The 26,691-nt window shown below is 43.2% G+C and overlaps 2 protein-coding genes across 6 annotated transcripts in view; one reads left to right on the top strand and one right to left on the bottom strand.

Annotated features, from left to right (window-relative positions):
* The window catches only part of LOC143177853 (14 kDa phosphohistidine phosphatase), a 48,839-nt gene that overhangs the window by 1,638 nt on the left and 20,510 nt on the right, over positions 1-26,691 (top strand). The gene's annotated exons all lie outside the window — the stretch shown is intronic.
* LOC143177851 (arrestin homolog) overlaps positions 789-26,691 on the bottom strand; it is a 36,683-nt gene continuing 10,780 nt past the window's right edge. Inside the window, exons 4-11 of one of the 4 annotated variants that reach the window (XM_076376102.1) lie at positions 22,597-22,647; positions 20,021-20,159; positions 19,413-19,562; positions 8,428-8,575; positions 7,367-7,567; positions 6,825-6,988; positions 3,485-3,766; positions 789-1,725 (exon numbers count right to left, since the gene is read on the bottom strand). In XM_076376102.1, the coding sequence (XP_076232217.1) occupies positions 1,435-1,725; positions 3,485-3,766; positions 6,825-6,988; positions 7,367-7,567; positions 8,428-8,575; positions 19,413-19,562; positions 20,021-20,159; positions 22,597-22,647 (1,426 nt within the window). In that variant the 3' untranslated portion in view covers positions 789-1,434. The remainder of the gene's footprint in view (positions 1,726-3,484; positions 3,767-6,824; positions 6,989-7,366; positions 7,568-8,427; positions 8,576-19,412; positions 19,563-20,020; positions 20,160-22,596; positions 22,648-26,691) is intronic. The other 3 variants (XM_076376103.1, XM_076376104.1, XM_076376105.1) reach the window with 3 other exon arrangements.

The following is a 26,691-nucleotide window of genomic DNA, read 5'->3' as shown; positions in this document are numbered from 1 at the left end:
TTTTATACACATAGCATTATATTTATTTGGCCCACATAGTATTCAAAGTTTCCTTAATTCAGTATAAATTAAATACAAGTTCATGTACAGGATAAATGTACATGTACAGGATAAATGAGTAGCTTTCAAGAATAAAAATCTTTAAATATTCATTCCACTTTTGTGTAGAATCACTTGACTAGGTGCACATTTACTCGAGTAACCCTTCCTCCAGTTATAAAATAAAGTTTACTACCTATGTGACTTTCTTCAGTAAAAGTTCTGTTTAATTCAATTGTAAATCATTTAGAAGCTTTACAACATTAGGCAGGAGTTCCACATATATTCTCATATAGTTATATTAGAATAATTTACTATTTACAATTGCAAAGATACAGTCTGTACAGCTTTACATGTCCATGTATGTACACAATAATAATTGGATATATAGTTCAGGTATTCATTGTCTTAAAAGATGCTAGCTTATCCTACAAGGTACAGTGACTTGTGTAATGTTCCATCAGTTACATTCATCTTTAAATAAACAAAAGTCAAGCCCAATGATACAAGACATTTATCACCTAAAAAAATAGACTCAACATCTTCAGTTTTCTCAATGAAGTGTTTACAATTGACTCGTAAATGTTACCTCTGATGAATGTACTCTTTACAATGTGCCATGTAATGTTGGGATTGCGAATAATTGGGAGGGCAGTATAACTTTCATTTTAGGAGAATCGTGAATAGGAACTGCACGAGCAATAACGTGTTTTAGTAAATGTAACCGACTCCAAACGCTATCAGTGATATCACTTTCTTAATACGTTTCTTATATTATATCTTAGCAAGAATAAAAGTTCAACAAACTTTCGTCTTTTGTCTTATAGTACATAGAAACATAGTATTCGCGGAGAAAAGAAAGCGATACTAGAAAACATCGTTTCCAAAATTTGATAAAAACTCGTCGCGTCCAAGGGACACAAGTTAGCCAAAGTTTCAGTTCCTTTGATAGCAAACCCCATGCTAGCTCCCCATGCTTGAACCCTTCCTCTGATCAGGGTTGATGAAGTTTTTCACGCCCCAAATACAGTTTGATATCGTCCAAGGCTTTCACGTGCAAACAACGTCCTTTTCAAGCAGAGTAACCAAGTTGCAGTCCACGAACACTTTGCCAAAATACAGTTTGCACCTGGAAGCCTCGAACAGTATCATCTTCGTTTTTTCACAGTGATCAGGAAGCTCTTTCCAGAGTAGAAAGAATGCTTCATCATTAGTATTCTCCCTTCCCAAGTTTCCTTTCCTCTCGCGTTACTAAGAGGCTCTTCTGAAACAACACCAAGCTCTCTGAATATTGAAACCCAGTTTGCAGTTTTTATGATTCGAGTTCTTCACGTTCCTCGGCCCATTGTTCCTCATTGACGATCGCGACGTTGTCTCGGTCGTTTGCCCCTGCCCTCAGGTGCTATCACTCTCTTCGTAGTGTTCTATTAGATCCACGTCGACATCCTTCGCCTCTTTTAACTTCTCCTTAATGGGCTCCAGTTTGCTACTCTTGTATCTGGTCCCGTTGTCCTCTTGTTTCTCTTGCTTCTCCGCTATTTCTTCGCTCGATTTGACCGAATGCTTCGTGGACTCTCTGATCGGGGAGGGGAATCCCACCAGATCTGGATCCGTGTTGCTGTGCATTAACGTGAACGGCAGCTTCAGGGACACCTCGCCACCCATCGCGGAGACAAGTAACTTCACCTAAGTATGTGGAGAGCAGAGATTGAACTATTAGGAAACTCTATTATTAAGTCATCCCATACGTAATATTCTAATCAAAATGGAAGTGTTTTCGAAAAGGGGTTGCAAAGTTATATAATATAATAATATAAGAATGAAATATACTCCTCAAGAAAATTATGGTATAGAACAATTTTAGGCAAAAGTTGGTCAAATTTGATTGACGATAATTCCGTGAAAAATCATCGTAGGATTATAATTTTTTTTTTAATAGAAAGCCTGAAATTTCTACTTTAAGATACCATGTTTCAATTTCAAACTTAATGCACCCCTACTACTGTAAACCCCATAAATCTGAGGGCATCTTTGTCCTATCAGAAATTGGAAAATTTGACGGAATGCACAGACTTGCACAAATTTTTTTCGGGGATGTCATTTGCAGTAACATATAGATTCAACCTTCCTCTTTAAGTTAAAAAAAAGATCAAGTCGCTACGATTTTTTTTCGCAGAGTTACAGCACTTTAAAGTAGACCTTGCATTTTTGCAGTACAGCAGGTAGTGGCGGTATATGACCAAAATGCAAGGGTTATTTCAAAGTGCTGTAGCTTTGCGAAAAAAAATCGTATTGACTTGATCTTTTTTTTAAGTTGAAGGAGAAGGTTCATATTATACGCTACTGCAAACGGCATTCCCGAAAAAAATTTTGTCACGTCTGTGCATCCCGTCAAATTCGGCAAATTTTCAATATGACAAACTGTGAAGTTTGACGGGATGTACAGACTTGCCGAAATTTTTTTCGGGAATGCCGTTTGCAGTAGCATATAGATTGAACCTTCCCAATTAAATTAAAAAAAAGATCAAGTCAGTGCGATTTTTTTTCGCAGAGTTACAGCACTTTAAAGGAACCCTTGCATTTTTGTCATGTACCGCCACTACCTGCTGTACTGCAAAAATGCAAGGTCTGCTTTCAAGTCCTGTAACTTTGCGACAAAAAATCGCAGCGACTCGAATCTTTTTTTAAATTAAAGGGGAAGGTTCGTATTATACGCTGCTATGAACGGCATCCCCGAAAAAAATTTTGTGAAGTTTGTGCATCCCGTCAAAGTTAGCCATTGTCAATATGACGAAGTATAAAGTTTGACGAAGTGCACGGACTTCCTAGAATTTTTTTCGGGGATGCCGGTTACAGTAGCATATAGATTAAACCTTCCCCTTTAACTTAAAAAAAAGATCAAGTCGCAACGATTTTTTTTCGCAAAGTTACAGCACTTTAAAGTAGACCTTGCATTTTTGCAGTACAGCAGATAATTGCCGTGTATGACAAAAATGCAAGTGTTCCTTTAAAGTTCTGTAACTTTGCGAAAAAAAATCGGATCGACTTGAATTTTTTTTTAAATTAAAGGGGAAGGTTCGTTCTTTTTTCTACTGTAAGTGGCATCTCTGAAAAAAATTCTAGGAAGTCCGTACAACTCGCCAAACTTTGCAATTCTCAATATGAAAAATATGCCCTTAGATTTAAGGAGTTCCAGTAGTAGGAATGAGTGGAGCTTAAAATCGAGACACAGTGCCTGAAAGTAGAAATTTCAGGCTTTAATTTAAAAAAAAGATCATGATCCTACGATGACTTTTTGCAGAGTTATCGTTAGTCAAACTTGGTCAATTTTTGCCCCAAACTTTTCTGCATCATAACTTTTTTTAGCAGTGTAATTTTTAATAGATCTGTTCATTAATTGATCTAATATTTATCTTATCGAATCTGTATTCCTCAAAGTTGCTACCTTCACGTAGTATGAAACATATATCGCGAAAACGTTTCTGTCTTCCGGACCATGGCCTGGACAAACAACAGTAGAGGCCAGTGTGGCCCCTGCTTTCGTGTAGCTATCCTCCAGAGCGATCCAGTTCTTCGTCGAGCCTTTTGTAGGTTTTAGAGTATAGGTCTTCTTCAGGGATGCTCCTGGCCCCACGGGGCAACCCTCTCGAGAGGACATCAGAGCCACCACGTTTTTGAACTTCCCATTACTAAACATGCACACGTCCACGTGTTGCACAATGAAAACCTGCAATGCAAAATAGACATGAAAATCAGTCCTCGGTGCAGCTAAGGGATTTTAGAGTTACTCGTTTCGTAATTATCAAGGCAAGACGAGTGTCAGTTGCTGTTTAGTATGTACGATGTCCAGAGTTCCTTGCTTCAGAAACAAACGCGAACTCGTTTGAGGTTGACTAGCCCGTCAGTCTGTTTGCCAAACTGGCGGGCAAAGTTAGCGCAAACGGGTTTGGAACTTGTACGGCTGTCAGTAAGGCTACCTAGACTGTCCATTCACGTTTTCGAACAACGTTTGCCATGGTTACTATTGTATAATGAAGTGTGGCGCAAAGGCGATCGACACGAGCTGATCCCTTTATATGTACATTTGAATCTTTCTGTCGCCTGGGAAACCCAGCCACCCCTTTTCCAATCCCCTTCTCTGGCTCAAAGAATCTCTTTGGCTGAAATTACGGGACTCCCAGTTCTTTTTGTTGAGTTCCTTTTTTGCTGAGCGCAGAGGTATTTCGTTTGGGTCTCTCAAACGTGATTTCTATCCAATTTGTTATCAGGATCACGAAAATGATTCTAATCAAAATTGGCCAACATGGTCAATGAATAATTTACTTCTGAGGAGCTCGTAACACTTTGTTGCCCCGAGAATTAATTTATTTAGCGCCACTCCCTTCCACGAGGTCCTGTTGAATAAATTCGTTGCTGAATCAGCAGGGTCTTGAATATTCCACATGCTTCTAGGTACACTACTGTCAAGCATAAAGTTTGTTCTCTGTCCCTAAGAGATTGTCATCACGAATGGCGCTTGAAACTAATCGTGTGCAGCAGTTGAAAAAGCGAGGAGAGTTCCTCTATTAGAGTCGATTGTTGCATTGTCTGAAGCTGGTCGAGAAAAGCAGGCTACTTACTTCCTACGCTCTTTCCCTTATTATCTTCCACCCTAGGGCAATATTACAACAGCAGTCTTATAAACTTCTTCGAATACTTTTTCCCTGGAGCAGGGACTGAATTTTTTACAAATCTTCAAGCGCCACAAACAGAAAAAAATTCTACTCTTTTTTCATTGAAATGCTATCGTCACCATTCGACTACCAAGTTGTTTCAATTAAACATTTCAGCTGTCATTAAAATTTCACACGACTGCAAGGGGATTAAAATCAAAAGGGTGCTTCAAGGACCCTGCCTAAAGTCGTCAAGGTTTTACGGTTCTTCACGGTGGATCGTCCCGAATTAAGGGAGTTACGTCTCCTTAAGACACCTTCGCTCGTTTCTGAATACACTCGGTCGGCAGAACTTTCTTTACGAAACGCTGCACACGAGCTTCCCATTAAGCACAGTTTGCGATGGCAAGAGTTAAGCCAGCAACAGTTCCAGCCCGTCGTCCATGATTCGCAGTCAGATTACGCGAGTTACGCTCTCCCATGCTCCGAGAATGAAATTTTGTCCAACTTAATGCCCTCCGAGCTGCCTCCCCTGTGCTCGCTAATGAAAGTGATTATCTTGTCTCTAAAAGACACCACTTCACTCAAAGTTTCAAATTAACATGTTCTTGTTGCTCTGCTAATTCGCATTCCTCACGTTTCATCTGATTACTTTCCTTTGAAGGAATACTTAGACTCGTTGCAGTTATTGCAGTACGTTTTCCACTCATTTCCATGGAATTTTAAATTTTAAACCCTTGGAAATGAGATCCTCGCGACGGCGTATGTAAGTGGAAAGGGAAAACAGAGGGTGCATGATCAGACACGTTTTATATTCGACACAACAGCCGCTGGGACTATTTGAAATTTCGGATGCATTATTCGGGAACCTGTGTCGAGAACCAAGTTCTTAAAATATCTAAATTTTATGAGCACGAAGTTTTTGGAAATTGTGGAACCTATGATGAAACCTGAATCCTCTGTTTCTAAAATTATTGACCATGTAAGGAGCAACATTTCTTTCAACTTCAAATTAATACACGTAATATTCTTTGATTCAATTCCATTAAAGAAATGAATATTGCACGTGATTGAATAAGTTCGTTCATTTAACGAGAACGTTTTTACCTCTCCTCGCAAAGTGATTTCAAACTTTCGGCCGCAGAGCGCATAAAAGAGTGAAAAAGTTTTCAAGAAAAACTGACGTACATACGTTTGTTAAAAACTTCTGGCATTAGGTTGCAAATATCTGTCGCGATGAAATAGCGCGCAGTAGTAGAGGTAGGCGCATAGTCAGACGCTCGAAGTATCCACGTTATTCGCGTCGTTATTTACGATCCTTCGAGCTCATTGATACGCTAAGCTTCAAGTTTCCCTGATAGGGATCCCAAATCAGTGAGATATTCTGCTCATGTTTATTTCACGATACGTATTCAGAAAGAGGAACACCTTTGTCTGTGTCTGTGCTCGATATGCCTCGACATAGCCTCCACGTTCTGCACATTTCGTTTCGAATGCTTCTTTGTCTATTGTTCCGTGACGTTTAAGTCTCCCGCAACGATTAATTCTGCAATGATAGAAATTCATAGGGAGATAAAATTCTGGAAAGATTTTTGGTTCTCTTGAAAATAGGAGCCTTCGTAATTCTTGCCATTCATTACTCTTTGTACAATAAAATTATGATAAAATATGTCAGTACTTTTTATGTATTCTGCAAGCTTCTAAAAAGGTATAGAGGAACTTCGTTTAACTTTTTTAAGTACATGAGTTCATTCTTTGACTATAGTAGTAAATCTCATGCTGATTATTCCAGGATTATTATAGGGCTGAGATGCAGGATTTATGTATAAGTTCCATGGTTAAACCATTGCAGAATATTCTCTTCGCGTCTGGGAACTGCGGGATGAATTTATGATTGTCGATTTCACGGCTTTCTTCCATTAAATATTAACCCAGGAGGCAGTTCGTTACCATGACCGTATTAAAGCCTGCAGGCTCTATACCTTGACGAGTCGAGCACGCTGGATGCGACCGATTAATTTATTAATTGCCAATTTGAGTGAAGTCGTTTAGGATAATGGAAGCAGGAGGAATATCGATTAAACGACGGAGTGAAGAATCGAAATTGCAGAAGCGACGAAGCGAGCTTCTTACCTTGATCCTTCTCACAGATTTACTACTATTGTTGTTCACGTTCACGTGGACCGTGATCGTATCTCCATGAGCATAAATCGCGCGATCCAACCGTGCTTCTAAACCCACACGTCCGTCGCTCAATAGAAAAGGCTTCTCCACTGCAGCGTGTGGTCCTGCGTTTTCTGTAAACAGACATCTCTATTCGACATATTCCACAACCCTGCAGCGAATAATCGAGCCGATCAACAATGTAAAATTTAGCCCTCAGAGCAGCTGACGTTAACACGCCTTTGCAAAAATCGCGTCCCAAGCTATTCCACTAAAAAATTACTTCCATAAAACAACCGACACGCTTTTGAAACTCGATAACTTGATTAACCCCTTGCGATCTTTTCCCGCTGCGCGAAAAGGGGAATAATAAAAACGTGAATGAATCAATTACTTTGACGTGTTTTTCGCCGAACTCGAACCAATTAGCAGGCAAAGAGATTGGCAAAATAAGCACGGGGGGCGTTCAACAACCCCTGAGACTATTGCATTACGTCTGACGGAAAGCTTACCCTCCTCCTCTGTGCTCTCGTTCTCGGCGAACGTGACTCTTGCTCTGCAGGCCTGGCTTCTGACGCCGACAGACGAACTGGCAGACACTGGCACGCTGAAGACTGTGGTCGCTGGCAGGGGTGGCTTTGTAGTCCGCTGTATCACGCGGATGCCCATTCTCACGGTCGTTTTCCGCTGCAGCTTCTCGTCCGCTCGTTCAGCTGAATTTCACGAGCGTGCAACATCGAGCCCCAGTTCAGTTATTTATAAAACACCCTCGCCAGAGAAATATCGCTCGAAGGCTCTTTGAATGTGAAATTCGAGGCGACTAGGCGCGCGATCCGCGGACTTTTTGTGGAATACAATTCGCGTATCATTTGTCGGCGTAACGTAATACGTCCCTGGCGCAGGCATTGGGGATCTCGCGTTATAGGGAAACGTCGAAGAGGCAATGAAGCGTGAGATCGATTTTCGCTCGCGATCCTCTAAGTCAATCTCGAGAGTCGACGCCGAAATATATCAGGCAAACAACGCGGGAAACCCATCAGCCACACCCTGGCGTTGATTTTTCACGTTTGTCGCCTCGGGAACGCGTGTCCACTCTATTTTCTCTGCGATAGTTTCTCTCGGCTGAGTTGCTCGCGAATCGAATTGAGTTTTGCTCACGAGTGAAAAGCCCCGCGGTTTGGACTGCATATTGTAGCGTGGTTGGGATGTCGAGATAGGTGTAAGATAAACTCTGGTTCTGAAGTTTAGAAAGGGAGATCCCAAAGTGCTTTTTGACAGGGCTTTGCAAATTTGTGGAACAATTGATACAGTCATAACTGGATTGCGGATTTTTATGCAAATTCACATTTTCATGAATACAACTATTCTTTACTGTTTTAGAAACTTACATTTCCTAGTCTAGGCAAATCATAAGTAGAATATGGATCTGAAGGTTTGAATATTTGCTAAAAGTTCTTCTAAAAATTTTCGAACTTTTGTATCTACTTGAGGATCTCTCGCGATTCCCAGGCACGATTTTCATGCATATCTATGCTCTTTTGCGTCAGAGTCGACTTTAGTTCATTTTACTCACCGACGTAAGCTCTGACATCGTAGCTGGTGCCTATCGGCGCTCCATTGTACTCCTTTGCGGGCACCAATTGTACCGAGGGTGGTGCCAGTGGCGTGATCTCCATTGTAAATGCGTGAGCATTGGGACCCAGTCTCTTCACCAATGCCTCCTGTGGAACGGAATATCGAAACGGTTAACTTCAGCGAATCGGTGTCCTCCGTGACGTCAAACTGCTCTTGATTATCTTGCTAGTGGGTGTCAACGAGAAGCGCAAGATAGAATCAAATAATAGTAAAATAGATGCACATATTTAATAACGTCGAAAGATTTTCGATTCTAAATTACTGTCCCAGTTTATCGCGATTCCACTGGATAATCTCTTCATTAGCAAATATCGAATTAATTTCAGAAATTGCGTCAATTAGTGGGCGAAGAATTTGCAGATAAATTGCTGCGAACTTTGCTCCATTAAAATTCTTCGCTTTCTACAATTCTTTCCCAGGAGAATTAGCGTCAACTTTTCTAGTTTCTGGCGTTGATCTCATAAGAACTTTCCACTTCTACTTCCCCAGTAGAAAACGATGTCTGACTACCTTTCAACAGAGGAAGTAAGTACTTGATGTACTTTCTCTTGTTTTTCCGTTTCCCTTTCGATCTTACGAGTCCCTCGCCCTCGAATGTACTGCTCCTCTTCGATCGATCGATTCGTCCAGACGAAAGCACGTTTCTATCGTAGAACGTTCGTTAAAGCGTTAGACTTCCTCGAGCGCAATACGCGTTATGAATAATTCCATGTGTCACGCGTCGCAGGTTGCAACGGGAAAAGGTTGTCAGGGTTTATCGCTGGCAAGCGTGGACCATTGTCGACGTGTTGCATTGTTACACACGTCCGTCATTTCATCGTAACGCAGTGGAAAAACTTTCAATAGATGTTCTCGGGCAAGGAGCTTTATTCGTCTTGCCTTTGTACTTCCACGTCGAAGTATTCTTCTGGACGTTCATTTATTCCTTGCGTTCAGGAGTGGGTTAATCGATTTCATGTTCAGCGTTTAGGTTGAATTCTAAATAGATTCTATTAGAAATTCGTGGTGACAGATTTTCGGTCTGGGGAAACCTCGATGGTCGCTGAGAGTGAATTTGAAAGCGTGTGCAAGTATCGAGAGAATTGTGTAACTTAACTTTTATGGATATAAAAGTAGACTCTAAATTAAAACACTTAGTTAATGACTAATATTTTTATTTTCTGTGGACTCCTGTGAACTTAGATCTTGACTGTCGTTGGTAGGTGAAATTCTACTCGTACATTGATTCCCAGTTTGCTCTCGCTCACGGTAGCCTACTCGCGTCTTTTAAAATCAGGTTCCCTTCAACTAAGCTTATCCATTTTCCCTCAGAAAGCACGCGTCTATCTCTTTTTCCCTGGTCTGCCTTAAACCAGCAACGTCGTATGCATGATTGATGAGACAGCCAGCACCTTTCAGCCCTATCGCTCCTTTGAAACGAGCCACCAGTGGAATCGTAACATTTGCAAGCCAATGTAAAACGTTACGAATGACGTTATTGCTGTGGTAAACCAACGATCCCCTCGCAGTGATACCGCCATGGTCCACCATTTGAGAAGTCTTTACGAGAATCTTCACCCTCTACACAGAAGACAAAAGACGCTGGCAAATATCGCGCAGACGTCGAGGCAGGGGGCGTTTGTCTCTTCAGAAGATTTTTATAAGGTCTCGGTGACTTTAATACAGCAAAGCCTCGACGAGGTCGCCTGGGTTCATAATTCCTCGTTTCGCTGGTCTCCGCCACTTCTCTGTCTTCATTTTCGCGAATGAACGCGGACGCGCGTATTCGTCACTTTCCCTTTCGCCTCTCCGCGTCTGTTCCATCCCCAAGCCACAGTGAATCGTATTATTTTCGTTCCCTGAAGCTTCTAATTTTGGGACTCCTAAGTTCCAGCGTCTAGCGACCTAGGTGATTAGTCGTCCGCGCCACGGATGATTAATCGTCATCCTTGAGAACTACGAGCTCGTCCCAACAGCAATTTTCTGCCTCGCGAGATTTCGGGCCTCGTTGCTCATCGATCCTCGCGTCTCCCTTCTCCTGCCACAATTTTCCTGCTATCCGACGAGAATCGCGTAAACGCACCCTTGAGTCGGCTCCCCTTTTGGGCTCGCTTGAAAATCCGACGATCAAGCTGTAAAGGCGTTCAGGGCTGCTTCCGGCTGGTTATGCTTCGCGAACGAGGTCCTTGGCGCGTGAAGGAGGACTTCGAACGCGGGGTTTACGATTTCAGGAAGCACCGATAGAGAGATTTGACATTTATGGATTTTCGACGCAGTGTTGGGTGATCCAAATCCCCTTGCCTTTTATGTCACGCTCGAGAGGCGATCTGGAGACCTGGGCGGAACCGAATGATGATGGATGACCTAAAGGGTGTCTAGTCATAATGACTCTCCATTTGTGTCCACCCCTGATATGAGTTTTTTTGTCGTTTCTGTTGCAGGGGAGCAATCGAATACTAAATGTTTCCTATTTTGGAGTGAAAACCTCGAACGTGTTTCAGAGTAATTAACTCTGTTATTGATTTCTTCTTGTGTTCGCCAGGGAATTTTTGGTGCAGGCAACACGCTGCAGAGCTCTGTTTGGAGTCCTATATAGTTTCGTGAATGAATTAAAGGAGAGAATTCTTTCATTACAAGTAGAGGATTTATAGAAAGTCATTGTTTTCACAGATTACAAATTGTATCGATGTTACCTTAATCTTTCATGGCTTGATTAAGTATTTCCATGGTATCAGAGAACCAAATCCGATTAGCTGGTATCGTGTAAACGTGGAGCCTGGATTAAATGTGGTCAAGTGGTGGGTAGAAAGGGGATGAAGAGCAATTCTGAGCAGGGCGAAGCCATTGGCGTCAAGGGAACTAGTACTGTCTTCGCAACTGGCGCTCCCTGGTGACTTGACCTTAGGGTGACCTCGTGTCAACCTTGACTCGATCGCAGCCTGACCTTGGTTCAACCTTTTGACCCTGACTTATGCATACTTAATTCAGAATCCATACTGTTATGCCACCTTCCTATTCATCTACTATCTCTTCACTGCTTCAAGATATTCATCCCATCTTCTCCTTAGAAATTAATCCTTCTCAAATGAAGGGAAAGAAATTACTTTACATTCCCTGTATCTCGTGTCAATGGTCATTAAGAGCGTTCCAAAGAAGCAATTTACGTCGTGGAGTGGATAATTCCGAAATCCGAAAGCTCCCGCAACTCGTCCTTCTTTTCATTTCCTTCTTACACGCGACGTGGAGATGTTCGAGGTACGTTAATCGAGAGAAGGATCGAGAAAAGACGACGATTTCCTTTCGACGTAATTGAAATTTCACTCGAGTCCTCGTACTGTGCCAATTTACTTCCGTTCTTCTCTTCACAGGATCGAAGACAAACATTTTCCTCGCGACGACAATTACTGACGACCTTCTCTTCTAGTATGAGTCATCCAGCTGTGGTCCTGCGATGCGAGAAATCCAGTAAGGACGAAGGACAATTTCCCCTTCCGCGAACCCTTGTGGATTTTCTCCTTCAAAGACATTCGACGATTCAGGATCATTGTTGTCACTGGTTGCGGCTATCTTCAAAGGATCTGCCTTTATAGAGAGAATCGTGTGCGTCTTCGCAAATCGGCTTTCATACATATTACGAATCCTTAAGGAGCCTTCGTTTGACTTCGACTTCGAGAAGATCAGCTAGGTCGAGTAGAAATAATGGCAGGGTTGTTGAGGGGAATTTTCTCTGTGAATTTACGATTATCCGAGGGAAAGGTAGCTGTTTAAAGTAGAGATTGCCAAACACAGTAGCGGAGATTGTTAATATTAACTCCTGCGAGCTCCTGCGCGAGGCAGAACGTTTACAGTAGCTTAGCAAAAACTGTGATCGATGCTGAAAGCGCGAGAAGTATTGGGAAAAGTTGTGGCTTGAAGTTGGAACGCCTGGGTGTTGAGATATGTTTCATGGCAATGGGAAACCACATTCCCTCATTTGACTTTTAAACCTTTCACTGTAGACATAACGTGGTTTTGAGTACACTGTTTAAGCGATATTAAGTGCGCAAATTAATTTGGAAGAAAATTGAACTTGAAACAGGTAATATTCTCCACAAGCGTAGGTGGCAAAAAGCATTAAAATACACTTTTTTTGGTTCAAGTCGACCAGGTGTGTATACTAGGAAGCTATTTTCCTAAATGAATATTGCTTTCGGTGGGATATAGTGGAAAAAAGGATTCGCAAATTGAAGTTACTTCCACGAGCATAAAATTTAATGCAGTCTTTATCAAATTAGCAACGCGAGCGAATATGCTCCTCGAGCGCCCTTGGCGAAACCGTAAATTCATTATTCCAATCATGCGCGATCGAATTGTTTTACATTCGCCTCTTTTTCCTCACGAGATACTGAAGAAAGTACTGCATATGTTGGCTGGATCCTTGGGGAGAGACCTCAGCCTTTCGCGAGAGTATATTTGCATCGTCTACAACTTTTCCTCGTTTACATACCCAGTCTGGTATCATTTCATCCGATCCCTCGAGAGAAAGGTGCATGCTTCTCTTAATCGTATATTCCACATCAGTTCTTTGCTCATTGTCGCAGTTACGTGACTCTTTATTTAAATTGTTGCCGCTGTCCTTGGCCACGATTATTGAACACTCATGTATTGTAACTGTGGTAAGAGAAATTCTAATATATATTTATGTAGCATGTGCTCTCATTCTCTTATCCTGAGTTAGTGTGCTTGGAACTCGTGTTGACATAGAAAATATCGTTCATTATATGAAGACAGATTCGATGATCTTGTTTTCCACAGTTACCATATGTTCTTAAATAAAATTATATGGAGAGATTGGCAACAGGTGTCACAAATTTGAAGAGGTGATTTTACGTAGTAAAATGAGATTAAAGTGAAAAATGACGGAGTTATTAGTTACTAAAGGTCCACTTAAACTTAGCTTGAAGCGTGTCTGACCTGAGAATTGACTTATTCTACTGCCGCCACTAGCCAGGCCAAGCGTATCGATATCAGTAGAATAAGACAAGTCAGACACAGTTTCTCATGAACTTGAAGCATCTCACTAAGGCAATCTTCTGATTCTTCATTTTGATCTACAATCAGCTCTCAGCTTTCGAGCACCACGAGAACACCAATCCCCTAAAAGCCTCTATTCACTCCCCATCAAGCAAGAAATTCACTTGAACACTCAGACATTATACCCAGCCGTTAAGCCTTAATGTCCTCTGAAGCATCAGGTGGTCACAGTCTCATTTCACTGCACCGCCGCAGCAGAGGAAGTCACAGTCTCTCCAAGAAGCTCCATCTGCATTAAATTCCCACATTGAATCCTATTCCTCCCAAACCGTTTCATCTCCTGAAGCATCCTCGAAAGGAGACGTCAGCTTTTATCCTACTCGTCAAGATAATCCAGGACTCTGGTCGAGGAGGAGCGAAGGACACGTTACCTCAAGACCTCTCTCGGTGAACTATATTCCGCAGTAGCGCTAGAGGCCACTTGGGCGGTCCCGCGATGCAGGCCAGGGTCAGCTCCTGCACAGGATCGAACCGTCCTGCGTCAGCATGAGCATCGTTATCCAGGAGGAGTCGATCGACGCCCAGAAACAGAAATCCTCGGTTCGTCAACCTGTCGCGTATCGATCGACTCTGAGCAACAACAGGGCTGAGTTATATTGCGGATGAAATTGCTTTTTTTCTGACTCCAGCCAGCGAGATCGCATTTCTCGCGATGAGCACTCTCCTTCATCTGCGGAATCGCGTATCCATCCGCGTGGATATCGGGTGTCTGGCGCGTGGAGGAATCCGCGCGACACCCTTGCATCGAGGGACGACGAGGTTTCATCGGCATTATTTTCGTGGGATGGAAACGTGTCGTCAAAGAAAACTTTGTTTCACTGGCTGACTTGCAATGGAAGGACGCGTCGCCTGCGGGGTCCTAGGAGGACGAAAGGCGACCTTCTGTGACATCCACTCTGAGAGAGAACTGATCCTTCCCAAGTGCAGCGCTTTTCTTGATACCTTCGAGTAAGATCGGTTTGGATTGGAACACCTAAAGAGCTGTGGGTTGTTTGATGTTATTTCAGGACAGTCCTGAGAGGCCTGTCGAATAGACATGTCTCTGTGTCTATTGATTGTCTGATGTTCCTTGATCGTTTAAACAGGGTTCCCTTTTTAAGGAAAGGGTATGCAGCACGCGTCGTCAGAGGATGCATTTGGAGTATCGAGTTTGGTCGGCCTTCGATTCCCGACCTTCCCCTCTCGTTCATGCTTAATTCATCGATGGAATAAGTAATGCATCCCGCCAGGAGTGTAATCTTGCCGAATATCCAGGAAAAGGGAGGAGATTGATAAATAATTTTCGCGTGGTGCGACCTGCTCGCAGGTCAGGGTCAGTGTCGAGGTTGAACCTCCACCCTATCGTCAGTCTCCAGGGGCCGATCTTGCCGCCTTGGGATCTCGTTCAGTCCGTGGGAAACGTGTTTCGTATAAAATTTGGAGTACCCACTACCACCTGTGCCTTGACTTTACGATTCTTGCCAGAGGGAGGCTGTTTGCGTCACCCTTTGGCGTGCTAGTAGAATAAATCGTTCTTGGCCTTTCGAACGATTCTATAAATGTATTATCAATCGAACCGATAGTACACAGGGAAGAAATATGTAGAACCAATCTTGAAGGTCCCAGAGGGTTGTTACTGTGAACGTATTACTAGTCGGAGCGATACGAATGGATGAAACCTATACGATTGCTCTTAGGAGACTGCGCGTGATTGGTGAAATTGTGAGATATCTAGGGTAACTTCTGATGGCTGTAATGATATTGGAAGTTTCTCGTTGAAGTTTGATTCGAGGAACGGGTAACTCAGTTTGTATTAATGTTGTGTAACTCGTTACTGGTAGAATTGTAGATTATTATCTTGTTCTTCATTTTTATTACTTTGCTCCATTTCATGACAGTTCCTTTCTACCTTGAAGGCTTCATTTTATTGAACTAGAAGACTAAATTCTCTTATCATCCAGGAAGATCCCAACTTGTAAGAGGAAACGCAGTAAGCTGATTTAAATCGCGATCTTTATGTAAGCCCCACCGTTGCGTAACTTTTATATTTCCATTATATTCTGTATGAACGATTTCAGCGAACTTATTACGCCGCTCCCTTCGTCGAATTACATCCAACTTTTTTTTTATCCCCAATCGAATTTTTCTCAATTCGACGCAAGCAAAGATTAAGTTTTTCCCTTTGCCTAGATCTCATTCGCGTCGCGTTCCAGCGAGGAGGCTGCACCGACGTAAAAGAGTTTATAAGACCGCTCCCCTTCCCTTCTATTTCCCTTCTTATTTAAGTCACTCGGACACCGAGTTCCTTCTTATCGCAGCCTCCGATACGTTCCGCCTCGGGGCGTGCCTTTCGCGTGCAACCCTCCGTATCCCAGCAAAGGGAGATTTAAGGAAAGTACTTTCGCCAGAACTTCTTCATCCGTTTCAATTACCCGCGCAGCCTCTTTGTACGCTCGGCTCCGCAAGCGTTTATTAAATTCCCATCGCGACGCGCCAAGATCGTCCACGCGATGAATGTGTTACAGCCAAGGCTGTCCTGGCAGTTTACGTTCCATGGCAAGCCATAGTTTAACTCTTGCTTGGGGCAACTGGATTCCCAGGTTTTTTCAAAGCTTTCTTTAAAATTTGAAGCATACATTTTGTAGCCTAACATGAATCGATGTAAAAATGTAAAAAATTGGTATTTAAAAAGGTTTTGCAATATTTCACAAGAACACAAATTTATACTGTGTATACAAGAGTTAACTAACCAAACGAGGAACATTCACGGATCCTTCCCTGTTTACTAGCTTCCGTGGGAGTTGAAACGATTGTGAATTAAAGTAACTCCGGAAGAAGTTCGATTGTTTATGGGTGCACGGCCACGATGGCGGTCTAATCTTCTTTCCTCTGGTCTGTGCGAGCGAACGCTACATGGGTAAAGGAAATACAGGCGATAAAGTTCGCCAGTTCGCAATTACCGCGGAACCAGGTCGAGGTTGCGTTTTACGAGTCTCCGTCGTTTTGTTTAACACCGATCACGAGCCACGAATTCTCTCGGGTCCCAAAGACGTGTTGGCTGATCACCAATGGGCTGGAGTGCGTTTTCTTAGCTGGTCCATCGTGGCACGATTATCGGTGTACGTGATCGGAGAATTGAGAGAAAAGTTGCGATGATTCTAATTCTAATTGCTCGCTGAGCAAACCATGAACTCTCTTCTGATCTCCAGTTCACCGCTCTTAGCCTCGTTCCCTGCTTCTGAGAGCTGTTCAACGCGTCAGGGTCGTGTCACGCACAGAGTGTTCCTGAAAGACCGCTCAAAATTTCGAGACGAAGTTCTCGGTGGCTGACAAGGGTTGCCGCTTGAGCAAAAGTTGCTTAATTTGCATTTGCAAAGTGTTTTCTTCCATCGTTATCAAACTCTGGTAAATTCAGTTACGGAGCTCTGTAATGAAGACGGGTGGGTTCCAGAGGCAGCTTGAATATCTCAATTATTACGCACTATTATTAATTAAAACGACCCTAGAATATGCTCTAGAAAATCGTACAATACCGCGCCTCTTATTTCTTTTGAAGAAGTTCCTCTTAAAATTGGACTTTTCGAAATTTAGCAAATTAAATGAATACTTTGCGCGAAGGTCTTCTTCTTTAGCGAAGTCTCCCGCTCAAAGTTCCGTGAAGTTAATCTTTCGGAAACATCGCACAGAGTGCAGGCTGTAGAGGCAGAGGGTTGTTCGCGAACGGTTCAATGCACGTTGTTCGTCGCGCGTATCAGTTACAAGGCATACGACCTATATACCCTGCATCCCGTACTCCATAAGCTTAACGGTTCATTTCCGAGCGGATCAACGATCTATCGAAGCCCTTAACGCCTTGTTCGTTTAAACCTTGCATGGTTATCTGACCAGTGTAACAAGCAGAGCTTATTGGTTCCGTATGGAAACGAAATTGATACGCGCGCCGTTAATCCAGAGCTCCTCTGCCAATATTATCGTATCGAATCAGCAGGCCCGATCACTACTGAAATGTGTTATCAATTCTGCCGAATCTTCAAATTTATATCCAAATTGTTGACGTTGATTCATCCCTATGGAATCCAAGGTGTGGGCGAACAATTCGTTCTTTATTTTAGTTGGCAAATATTCCCACGTCATATTTTTCAGAGTCTCCAGGATGCTTCTGTATTCGTACCACGTGGCAGCTTCAGTATTTTTAGCTGCCGTCGTGAGTTTTCCAGGAGAATCGTTTCTCTCCTTCTTGCTCAATGAGACGAAATTTACCTTCAACTGTGGGAAGATCCTTCTGTTGCTTTTTTCATTTCCTTGCGTTTGCCTCGTCCTTTACAAGTATTCAAGAGTATAGATCCCGAGTTATCCACTGATCTGTGGCCTCGGTGGTAATGGATCGACGCAGCGATGGGTGAACGCGAGTGGGCTGATAAGGTACCATGGGTAATTTATTTAGTCTCTGCAATAACACCTTCACAAAGTCGACTGGTCGTAAAAAACGAAGGCTGTTCACTGCTGGCGATAATTCATCAAATCTAAAGTGACTTATTTTTGTCCCGTGACGATGACTCTGGTTACGAGTACGAAAGAACTGTAGCTGTACCATTTAATTAACGTTGCACTTTGTTCGCTATGATTTTTCTTCCAAATACACGTGTCTCGTTCACACTTCGATTATTATTGCGTTCTTATACAGAAGAGATTGAAGATATGCGACGAACGTTGTCGAATCTCTAGATAAAATCTGATCCAGTGTCTACCTTTAAATATTCATAGATCAGTACTATGTTTTTTCATAATCGTTTGTAGAAAATATATTCTATATAAATTTGACCGCTGCTCCACCGTGGGTTTTCACCACGAATTACACGCTTGAGGAAGCGGACGCTCCAGCTAATGCAATTTGCAATCGGCGCTGCGTACGTAAGTTTCTAATTACCAGAGCACGAAATTGATTGCTAAGCCGAGTGGCTTATTCCATTAATTGATTACGAACTTACGCTTCTACGTCGTTACGCCGAATAATACCTGGCCCCGAGTACAGCTAAATTAATTGACTGAGAAATCTCTGAGCTGGCACGCTTTTACAGTTGCGTCAATTATTACCTTTCAATCCCAAGGTCCGACGCTTTCTCTGATTCTTATTTTCCTCCTATGGCGTAAACCTTTAATTGATCGTGAAACTCGCGAAACATGGTTTCGTTCTTTACCGCAGAGGAATGGCGAAGGGAATAGCTTGAATCAATAGAGAGCGAAAGAGATTTCGAAATTCACTGTAGCTACTGTGCTCTGTCGGCACTTGGGCTATTGTATAACCAAACAATCGAGCGCCATCACGGAAATGAAGTCTCGCAGCGAAGTACGCATGGTATTTTCAATTTTCCAGAAATTAACGTCTCGTTGTGAAAACAATTCCGGCTGTTATCGGATGGGAGCGCTGCCCCCTGCAGTTCCGATGTTTTTATTAAATTTTCATTGATCGTCCCGCTCCAGCACGCGTCATTTCGCGCGAAATTTCGGGAATTCACGCCTTCGTGTCCTCGAGCCAGAATCCAACCATAGGAGAAGCATCCCAAATTGTCGACTCCAATCCTAATCTGCTTTTGCAGAGCGATAGTATGCAGACTGCTAATACTATTTGTAGAAGTACTACCTGTAGTCATTAAACAGTTTCCAGGATACGTTCTACTGCATGAAGGTACGAAACTTTAATTCCTCATACCTTCAGAATCATTTAAAAACTGCATCTAGCAATCTGAATACTACTTCCCTCCAAAAAGACATTAAAACTGGAATCAACAAGTTAGGATGCTTCCTTTATCACAGGACTCCTAACTCGAAGCTCGTTTTCCAGCGGAACAGCGAGTATTAAGATAGATACAGTGGTTAATCGTAGTCACAGACCTGTAGCAGCGTCGTTTCCTGTTGATCGGATCCAGCGAATGGCGGATATAACTGCGCGAGACACATAACCGCCTCGTTGCAGAATTTCAATCCCATTACCTCCTCATCCTCCCGTCCGTAGCGGAAAGTCAACGTAATTTGGCCGTACACCTGGAACGCACCGTCGGCTAATTAGTAAACACAGAGGCAAATAATTACTGGCATTCGTTAATACAACCCCCTCCTCGCAAGGTCACGCCCATTAAATCTCCCGAGCGATTAGCCTACGATTCGATAATGAAATTCGTTGTATGGTCTGTGGAAACGAGGAAATAAAGAGTTTTTGATGCTGTGAGTTGCCTACCCCTGTGTCTATAAATTCGAACATATAACTGGAAAAGTTCGTTTAATTAGATACGCTGGAAATATGTCGATGGCGAGGGCGAGGTGGAGTTCATACTGTGCTGATGTAATTGAATTAAGCGGTTTTGAACGCACCGAATACCCCTGCAGTCCAGTTTACTTTGTTGGAGAAGTGATTAATTCGTGAACAGGGGTTAGTTTGTTAGTAGAAGAGGGAGAATGGAGTAAGGACGTTGGAACGTTGACCGATATCGGGGGAGACTCACCCTCTTGTCCTGCAAGTAGTCAGGGTCAACCAGTAGCACGCCCTGCAACTTGTCGATCTTCGACTCGCTGACGATGAGGTCTCTGCTCGCCAAATAGAGTGTGAGTTTGCTGTTAGGGGAGGACTTCTTGAATACCCTGCTACGCAAAGAAAAAGCCTCGCTGTTTATCGACTGGTAAAACTTGTCTCGTTATTTCGTACCACTGGTTCTCAAACTTTTCCCCTTTATAGCTTCTGAGAGACTAGCACCCCTTCTTTCAGAACTCCGTGTATATTCTAGGGCCGAAAGAGCGCGTTTTTATCACGGCTACGTCGCAAATTCAATTCTCTAGATAATGGAATTTAAAAGGTTTATGTTTTCAATAGAATTACGTCAGCCTTACAGGGAGACCACTCTCGTTAGTTTGAAAGCCAGTGTTTTACATCCATCAGAATCGCAAAACAGTTAACCGCTCTGTTCACCCGAGCCCCCTGTTCATCATTCTTTTAACGTGCATCGTAATTAATCGAGTGTTTGTTTCACGTTCAAGTGAAGTGTCCCGTTACGATGTTAATTTTTACCGATCGACCGTATTTGTTCGCAATTTTCATTCGCGTCGGCAGGTCATGCAACTCAATAATTCCATCGGGATTTCGCGTTCAAATGGTCACAGACGCGTTTATCCGGTGTCACGCGCGTTATTAATGCCGATCGATCGTAACGACCAGCTCCGCGCATCGATAAATTTCGCGGCTGTGTAATTGCGCAGCCGCCACGGGGCGACATCTCATTCCTTCTGTCCACTCGCAAATATTTTTACAGCGGCGCTTCTGCCTGCCCTTTAAATTCTCCTCTTGAAATAACATTTTCGCTGGCTCTCGCCAAACATCACCGATTGCCTTCGCTACCAATGGCGTATCTTTCACTGAAAATTCTTCTTCACCGACGCAAACACTTACTGACGACGCGAGGCAATTACGCAACGAATATGTGGCGCGATAATAAACTTCTCTGATGACCTGCTATCTCAGCTCGTTGTTATTCACCGTGAAAATATAAACATTGGGTTACAAGGGGATTCGCCGCGGCTAATATTCGAGAAAATGTTTTCATTCTGTATATTTGCGCGGATAAAGGCGGCTTTTTCCACGCTTCGAAGTAACTGGACGATTGAATGCAACGGCTGTTGCGTTGACGATTCTATCGATCACCGCGCGAACAATCACGTCGTTGCTGATTGATGTGGCACCGGATATTTATTCAACGGTCTAATCCGAAACCGCACAGTGGTGTACCCGTGAATGCACTTCCCCAGGGGATGGGGACGAAGCCGCAGCATTCTCTGAGTTCTCAGCCCCCGATGAATTATTAACACTAAAATACGCCTACTGTTCGCTGCATAATAATTAGGGGAGCTGTGGGAGTTATCTTCGGAGGAAGATGCAGGGAGAAGGATATAGGAGATGTTCATAGGTAATTGGGAATAGGAAATTTGTTGAGAGGAAAGAAAAGGTGTGGGAAGAAGAGAAACTGAAAGTCGATATCTTTTAAAAGAAGTTAATAATGAGCCACGTGTGTGCAAAAATTAGACTAGTTTTTGGAAGAGTAGTTACTCAGCTTTAGTTGTGATTAAATGTCGTGGACCACGTGGCATCTGGTGTTTTAAGATATTCGAGGTATTCAACCTCTCGACAAGTTTTAATTGCATCAGTTAAATTCGAGACTTGCCTTCGAGCGTGTCTCTTTTAATTAAAAGTAAGAGATGCAACACATTAGTTTTCGTGTACGTGTTCCTGGACGTGAACACACGTGTGGGATGAACAGTATTTACTCGGGCAAGGTTAAAACTCATTATCTTTCGCATAATTATGGAGAGTCACGTGACGGAGCATACGAGTTTAAATAAATATTAGCGAAAGCTCGAGTTTTCGTTCGATTGTAAATTCCCTGTTCCCCTATCTGCTATTGGTGCTCTCCCAGTCTGTTCTCTGCGAATTCTCATCAGTGTTCCTCATTTTCCAGAGCTTAGCTCGCAATTAGTTTCTTCAAGAAGTTTCTTAGGAACCGTTTTCTTCGAGCTTTTAAGGGGATTCGTTCCTCGGGGTTACCGAAGTTTTACGACGCGACACACAGTATCGCAACGAGGATTGTTTGCTTGTGTAATAGCCTTGCGTGTTTGTGTTCTGGAGGATGGATGTATCCACGTTCGTTATCGCGCTACATCGCTCGGGGAACTTCCCTCGGACGTCACGACACCTGTATCTCCCCTCGAAAAGAAAACGTATAACTTTCCGGCTGGAAGGATTTCTTCGTTCATAACATTTCGATTACAACTTTTTTATTTTAGTACCGATACGAATACCATGCTAATCGAGGAATAAAGTTCCTCTGAAAATGGATTCGTAACCTTCGTGAGAACAGTGGCTGACCTTAACAAAGTTATTCTACTTCCTGCGCCTTTAGAATTATACGATCAATTGTCTTGGAGAAATCGAACTTTTTCTCACTTAATCATTCGTGAAATTGAATTGTATTAAAATTTCAATATTTTAATACCGCATTACACATTTCAATTTCATAATAACAACTTCAATTACCTTTGATTAGTGATGGAATCTGAAGTATAGTCAGAGGAGCCCTCAATTTTCCTGGAACAAACACAAAGTTCACAAATGTAAATCTCTCCACGCTCGATTCACTCTTACCAGGAAAGGAACTCTCATCCCCTATGCACCCTCTTGTCCCTCGCGAGCGCCATTAAGCCAGCGGGGATGGAAACGATAGACCATGTCGCGAATGTGTTTCACGGTTCGCTGGACTCATAATTGACCAACTATGTATATTGTTTTTCGAAATAATTTATGCATTAACAGCCCCCATGGCGCTTTCCCTCGACCTGTGTGCACGCTGCTCGCGTGCACGACTCTCGTTTCGCGGCAGCTTAACCGTGAAAGCCTTTCAAATGCAGATACTGAATAAAAAATACGGAGGAAATGTGCAGAAGCTGCTTGGCTAAGGATATAAGCCGAGCGGGTGGACATTTTAAATAAAATCCCGCTGTAACTGGTACAGCGTGTAAAGAGGAGCAGCCTCTGTCGATTTCACCCCTGCAACCCGATTGCTAGCTAGGTTTTGTGAAGAAAGAAAACTTTAATTCTCTTCCCTTCGCCGCGTCAAAGTAGCGAGAGGTGCTGCGCCGAATAATGCGCGTACTTTTTTAATAAAATCTCGCCTTCGTGGGCCATTTCGCCTTGGATTTGCAGGAAGAAATATACGGCTGTGGATGACAGAGGAAAAAAACATGGATCGCTTTTTTCTCTTGTCCTGTCGACTCATTTAATGTCCTACTGGATCTCACTTGCTGGACGTCGCAGAGAAGGTGCTATTCAGACATGTTGGAGCAAACTACAACACATTCCATGATCGGCGATTCATCTGAATACAAACACAGTGCAAACAAGAGAAGCTCGAAGGGAAAGAGTCTATGGTCGACCTAGATTTCTCAGTCGGTTTGACCCCAGCGCCCTTCGTCCCTCCACAAGAGCATTCCTCCACTTGTTCACCTAGAGACCGGAAATGAGATCCTCTTGCTAACTTTTAACGTCCCTTTCATCGTCAACCACATTTCCCGATGGTACTCCTTCCCCTATCCATGATTTATTCAACAAGTAAGAACATTAGGGACGTAATGGTTCGCGAGGGGAATACATTAGATTCCTCGAATGTTTCCTGGCGTCATTAAACTCGTATTAAAATTATACTGTGTCCACGACATTCCATAAAGTTCCACAAGATTCCACAAATAGAATCCACGTGATTCCTCATCTTTTTCTCCCTGGAGGCGATTAGCTGCTCGGGGCTTTAAGAAACGCGTAATTCTTTACGAGCAGCGTAAAACATCCCGGACGTCTTCAACAGGTCTTAAAACAGCCGTTTCACTCGGATCGCCGCGAGATTGAGAATCAGCAGGTTGACGCGTTTATCGTGTATCACTCGTTCGAGCGAGCAGAACGACCGGATAAATATCGTGGCGAATAGCATCTGGAATTTATAGGGGAAATAAACGCGCGAGGCGAGCGTGGTAATTTGCTTGAAGGAAAATTCGGAGAGGAAGCCTCGGGAGAGGCTCAAGAAAGCAATAACCAGAAGCCCCAGGAGAAAGAGAGCCCTTTCAGAAGGGTTCGATATTAAATCCCATGGCATCATAAAGCGTACGTGCCACTGGGTCAAGGACAACCAGGTGACTTTCCATCTCGCGACTTCGCTTGATTCGAGCCTGTTCCAATTCACTTAAGCGCGAATTCGCGCCATGCAGGTGACTCTTTGCAACCTTGCAACTTGTTGGTTCAGTAAGCACTCGAATGCGTTATGCAGCCAATTGCGCGTCGAAATTCGCGAGCCAGCGTTGCCTGCAATTTTTACTGTGCACGTGAGTCCTCGTGCTCGCGAACTTCCAACTACGAGAATAATGTGTCGACGCCTCCCTTTGGTTACAGAACAGTGCCGCGGCTAAATATATTCCACTATTTCAAAGTTGAGATGCAGTTCGACGAAGGGGAGATCTGGTAGGGTTCTGCTGGTGCTCGCGACGAGCAATGAGCCTACTTTCTCGTTGTTGTATCGTGTTGCTGTTCCTCCTGTGCTGCACCACTCTCAAACAAAATTGAACTGGCGGGTTTGAGATACCATGTCGTAAATACGACGTGGATACTTCATTCTCTGGCTCTGTGGCTGTGTGATACGTGAAGCTAGATACTGGTAGTTGTATTTACTGCAGCTTTCGTAGGAGACTTGCGTGGCGATGTGTTTTGCAAAATTAGCGCTGTGTATGTTTGTATGAGAGAGATGTGGGTGTTTTTTAGGGGACCCAGGTGTATAGTCTCTTAGCATTAGCTTTAGCGCGTAGGTGTTATGCACTGATATGTTTTTAGAATTCTCTTGTAGCGAGTAAAGCTTCGAGGTAACAATATCGCTGTGAATATGTAAAATAGTATCTAATTGTAAATGTAAAATAGAAATTGAAGCGGTTGCCTATGGAGAATATATTAAAGAATAGACAATTCATATCACCCTGTATTAAAAACCCTGTTGCTATCCCTTGGAAACTCGTAAAACTACTCTCTGAAAGTGATTGTAAGCGCTGCAAGTCGCTTTGTCCTTCTACAAGGTTTTCCCCATCGAACGGAGACCGAGGAAATAGCGGAAGAGATGTCCCAGGATAATGGAGCCCTCAACTTGCTATCATCTGTTGCGGGGTTAAAAAATGGTGTCGGTTGCAGGCTCCTAGGACACAGAACAGCGTGGGCGTGCAGGGTATACAACCATAAATATTCTCGCTTTGCCAAGCCAATGTGCATAGGGACGTATATATTTAGTATATACAGATATCCCCATGGTAAAAAGACAGGTCGAGATATGCCAGTAACACTCGAGGTTTGCACTCGAGTTTTTATCCTGTTTTTTTTATCAAGGATATGCACAGTGTAATCTGCAAAGAGTGAGCCTTCTGAAACCTCAAACGTAACAGTGGACATTTTGGCCTGGCAAATTCGACTTTGGCTAACTGCTATCGATTCTTCCGTAAGCCTGAGTGAAAGGTCTACCGACAGTTCTAAAGGTCAGCTCGGATTTTGAAGTATCCTGCCACTCATGAAAGCTATCCTTTAGATCCTTCACCACGAACGAGGTTCGAAAGTTCACTGAGATTTGATAATGGGTACAGCAGTCTCTCCCTGAAAGCCATTTAATTTCTAAAATAAGACTCCTACTAAGGTTCACGGCCATGACCAATCAATTCTCTTCCCGCTTTACCTTTGCCCTCATAGATTCAGATCCACTGTAGTAGCTTGACCTTTTCTCATCTTATCTGTATCTTCTATCAAACCAGACTGAGCTGCTATTAAATTTTATTAAAATCCCGAGTCTCTGCCCTTTATTTCCCCTTCTGTCGTTTTGACACTGATCGTTCCAGCGTCTCGACGTCCCTCCACCAAAAGGAATCCTTTATAACGTTGCCATATACATACAGCCTCGATTCCATTTCCATCGAAACGTCGGCTCGCCTCACTCTCGAACTAAATCCACCTTCTCTCGCACAATGCCCTAGCTGCAAATTCGCCGTTTGGAAAATGTCACTCGTGTTATCGTTGCGGGCTTTCGGCGGGCTTCTGGAACACGGCAACGAATCACACATGGTCGCGCAAATCCGCGAACGCGCTTGTAATTGCACGCGGTTTCCCCTTTGTCCTCAACTCCCATCACACGAATCGTATAAACGATATTGCAACGACGCGACGATATTCAAACGTGCTGGAATTGTTGCTCTGCCGATTTACACTTAATCATTATAGAAACGATACAGGGAAACACGACCGCTCGTTATTCGTGCTCGCATCGTTGAACAGACACAGCGTTAACAAGTGCTGATATTTCCACGAAATATGTAATATGCATCACGCAATTAGTGCCAAGTTTTAATTAATTACGGGGTATAATTGTTGCACTCATGATTCGCGGTGGGATGCTTTCCCACGAATATGGTATTACTAGTGCACTATTAATATTTACGAAAAAAGAGATCCTGCGCGTAGGGAAATTAAATGGCCAGATATCCGGGGCGGAAAAGCAACACCCTCCATTGCGATCCATGCAACTAAATTCGTGGTGTTTGTGAAATATCTGCAGGGGATTGC

The sequence above is a fragment of the Calliopsis andreniformis genome, chromosome 4 (assembly GCF_051401765.1).
Source record: "Calliopsis andreniformis isolate RMS-2024a chromosome 4, iyCalAndr_principal, whole genome shotgun sequence".
Lineage (NCBI taxonomy): Eukaryota > Metazoa > Arthropoda > Insecta > Hymenoptera > Andrenidae > Calliopsis > Calliopsis andreniformis.
This window is presented reverse-complemented; position numbering and strand designations above follow the sequence as displayed.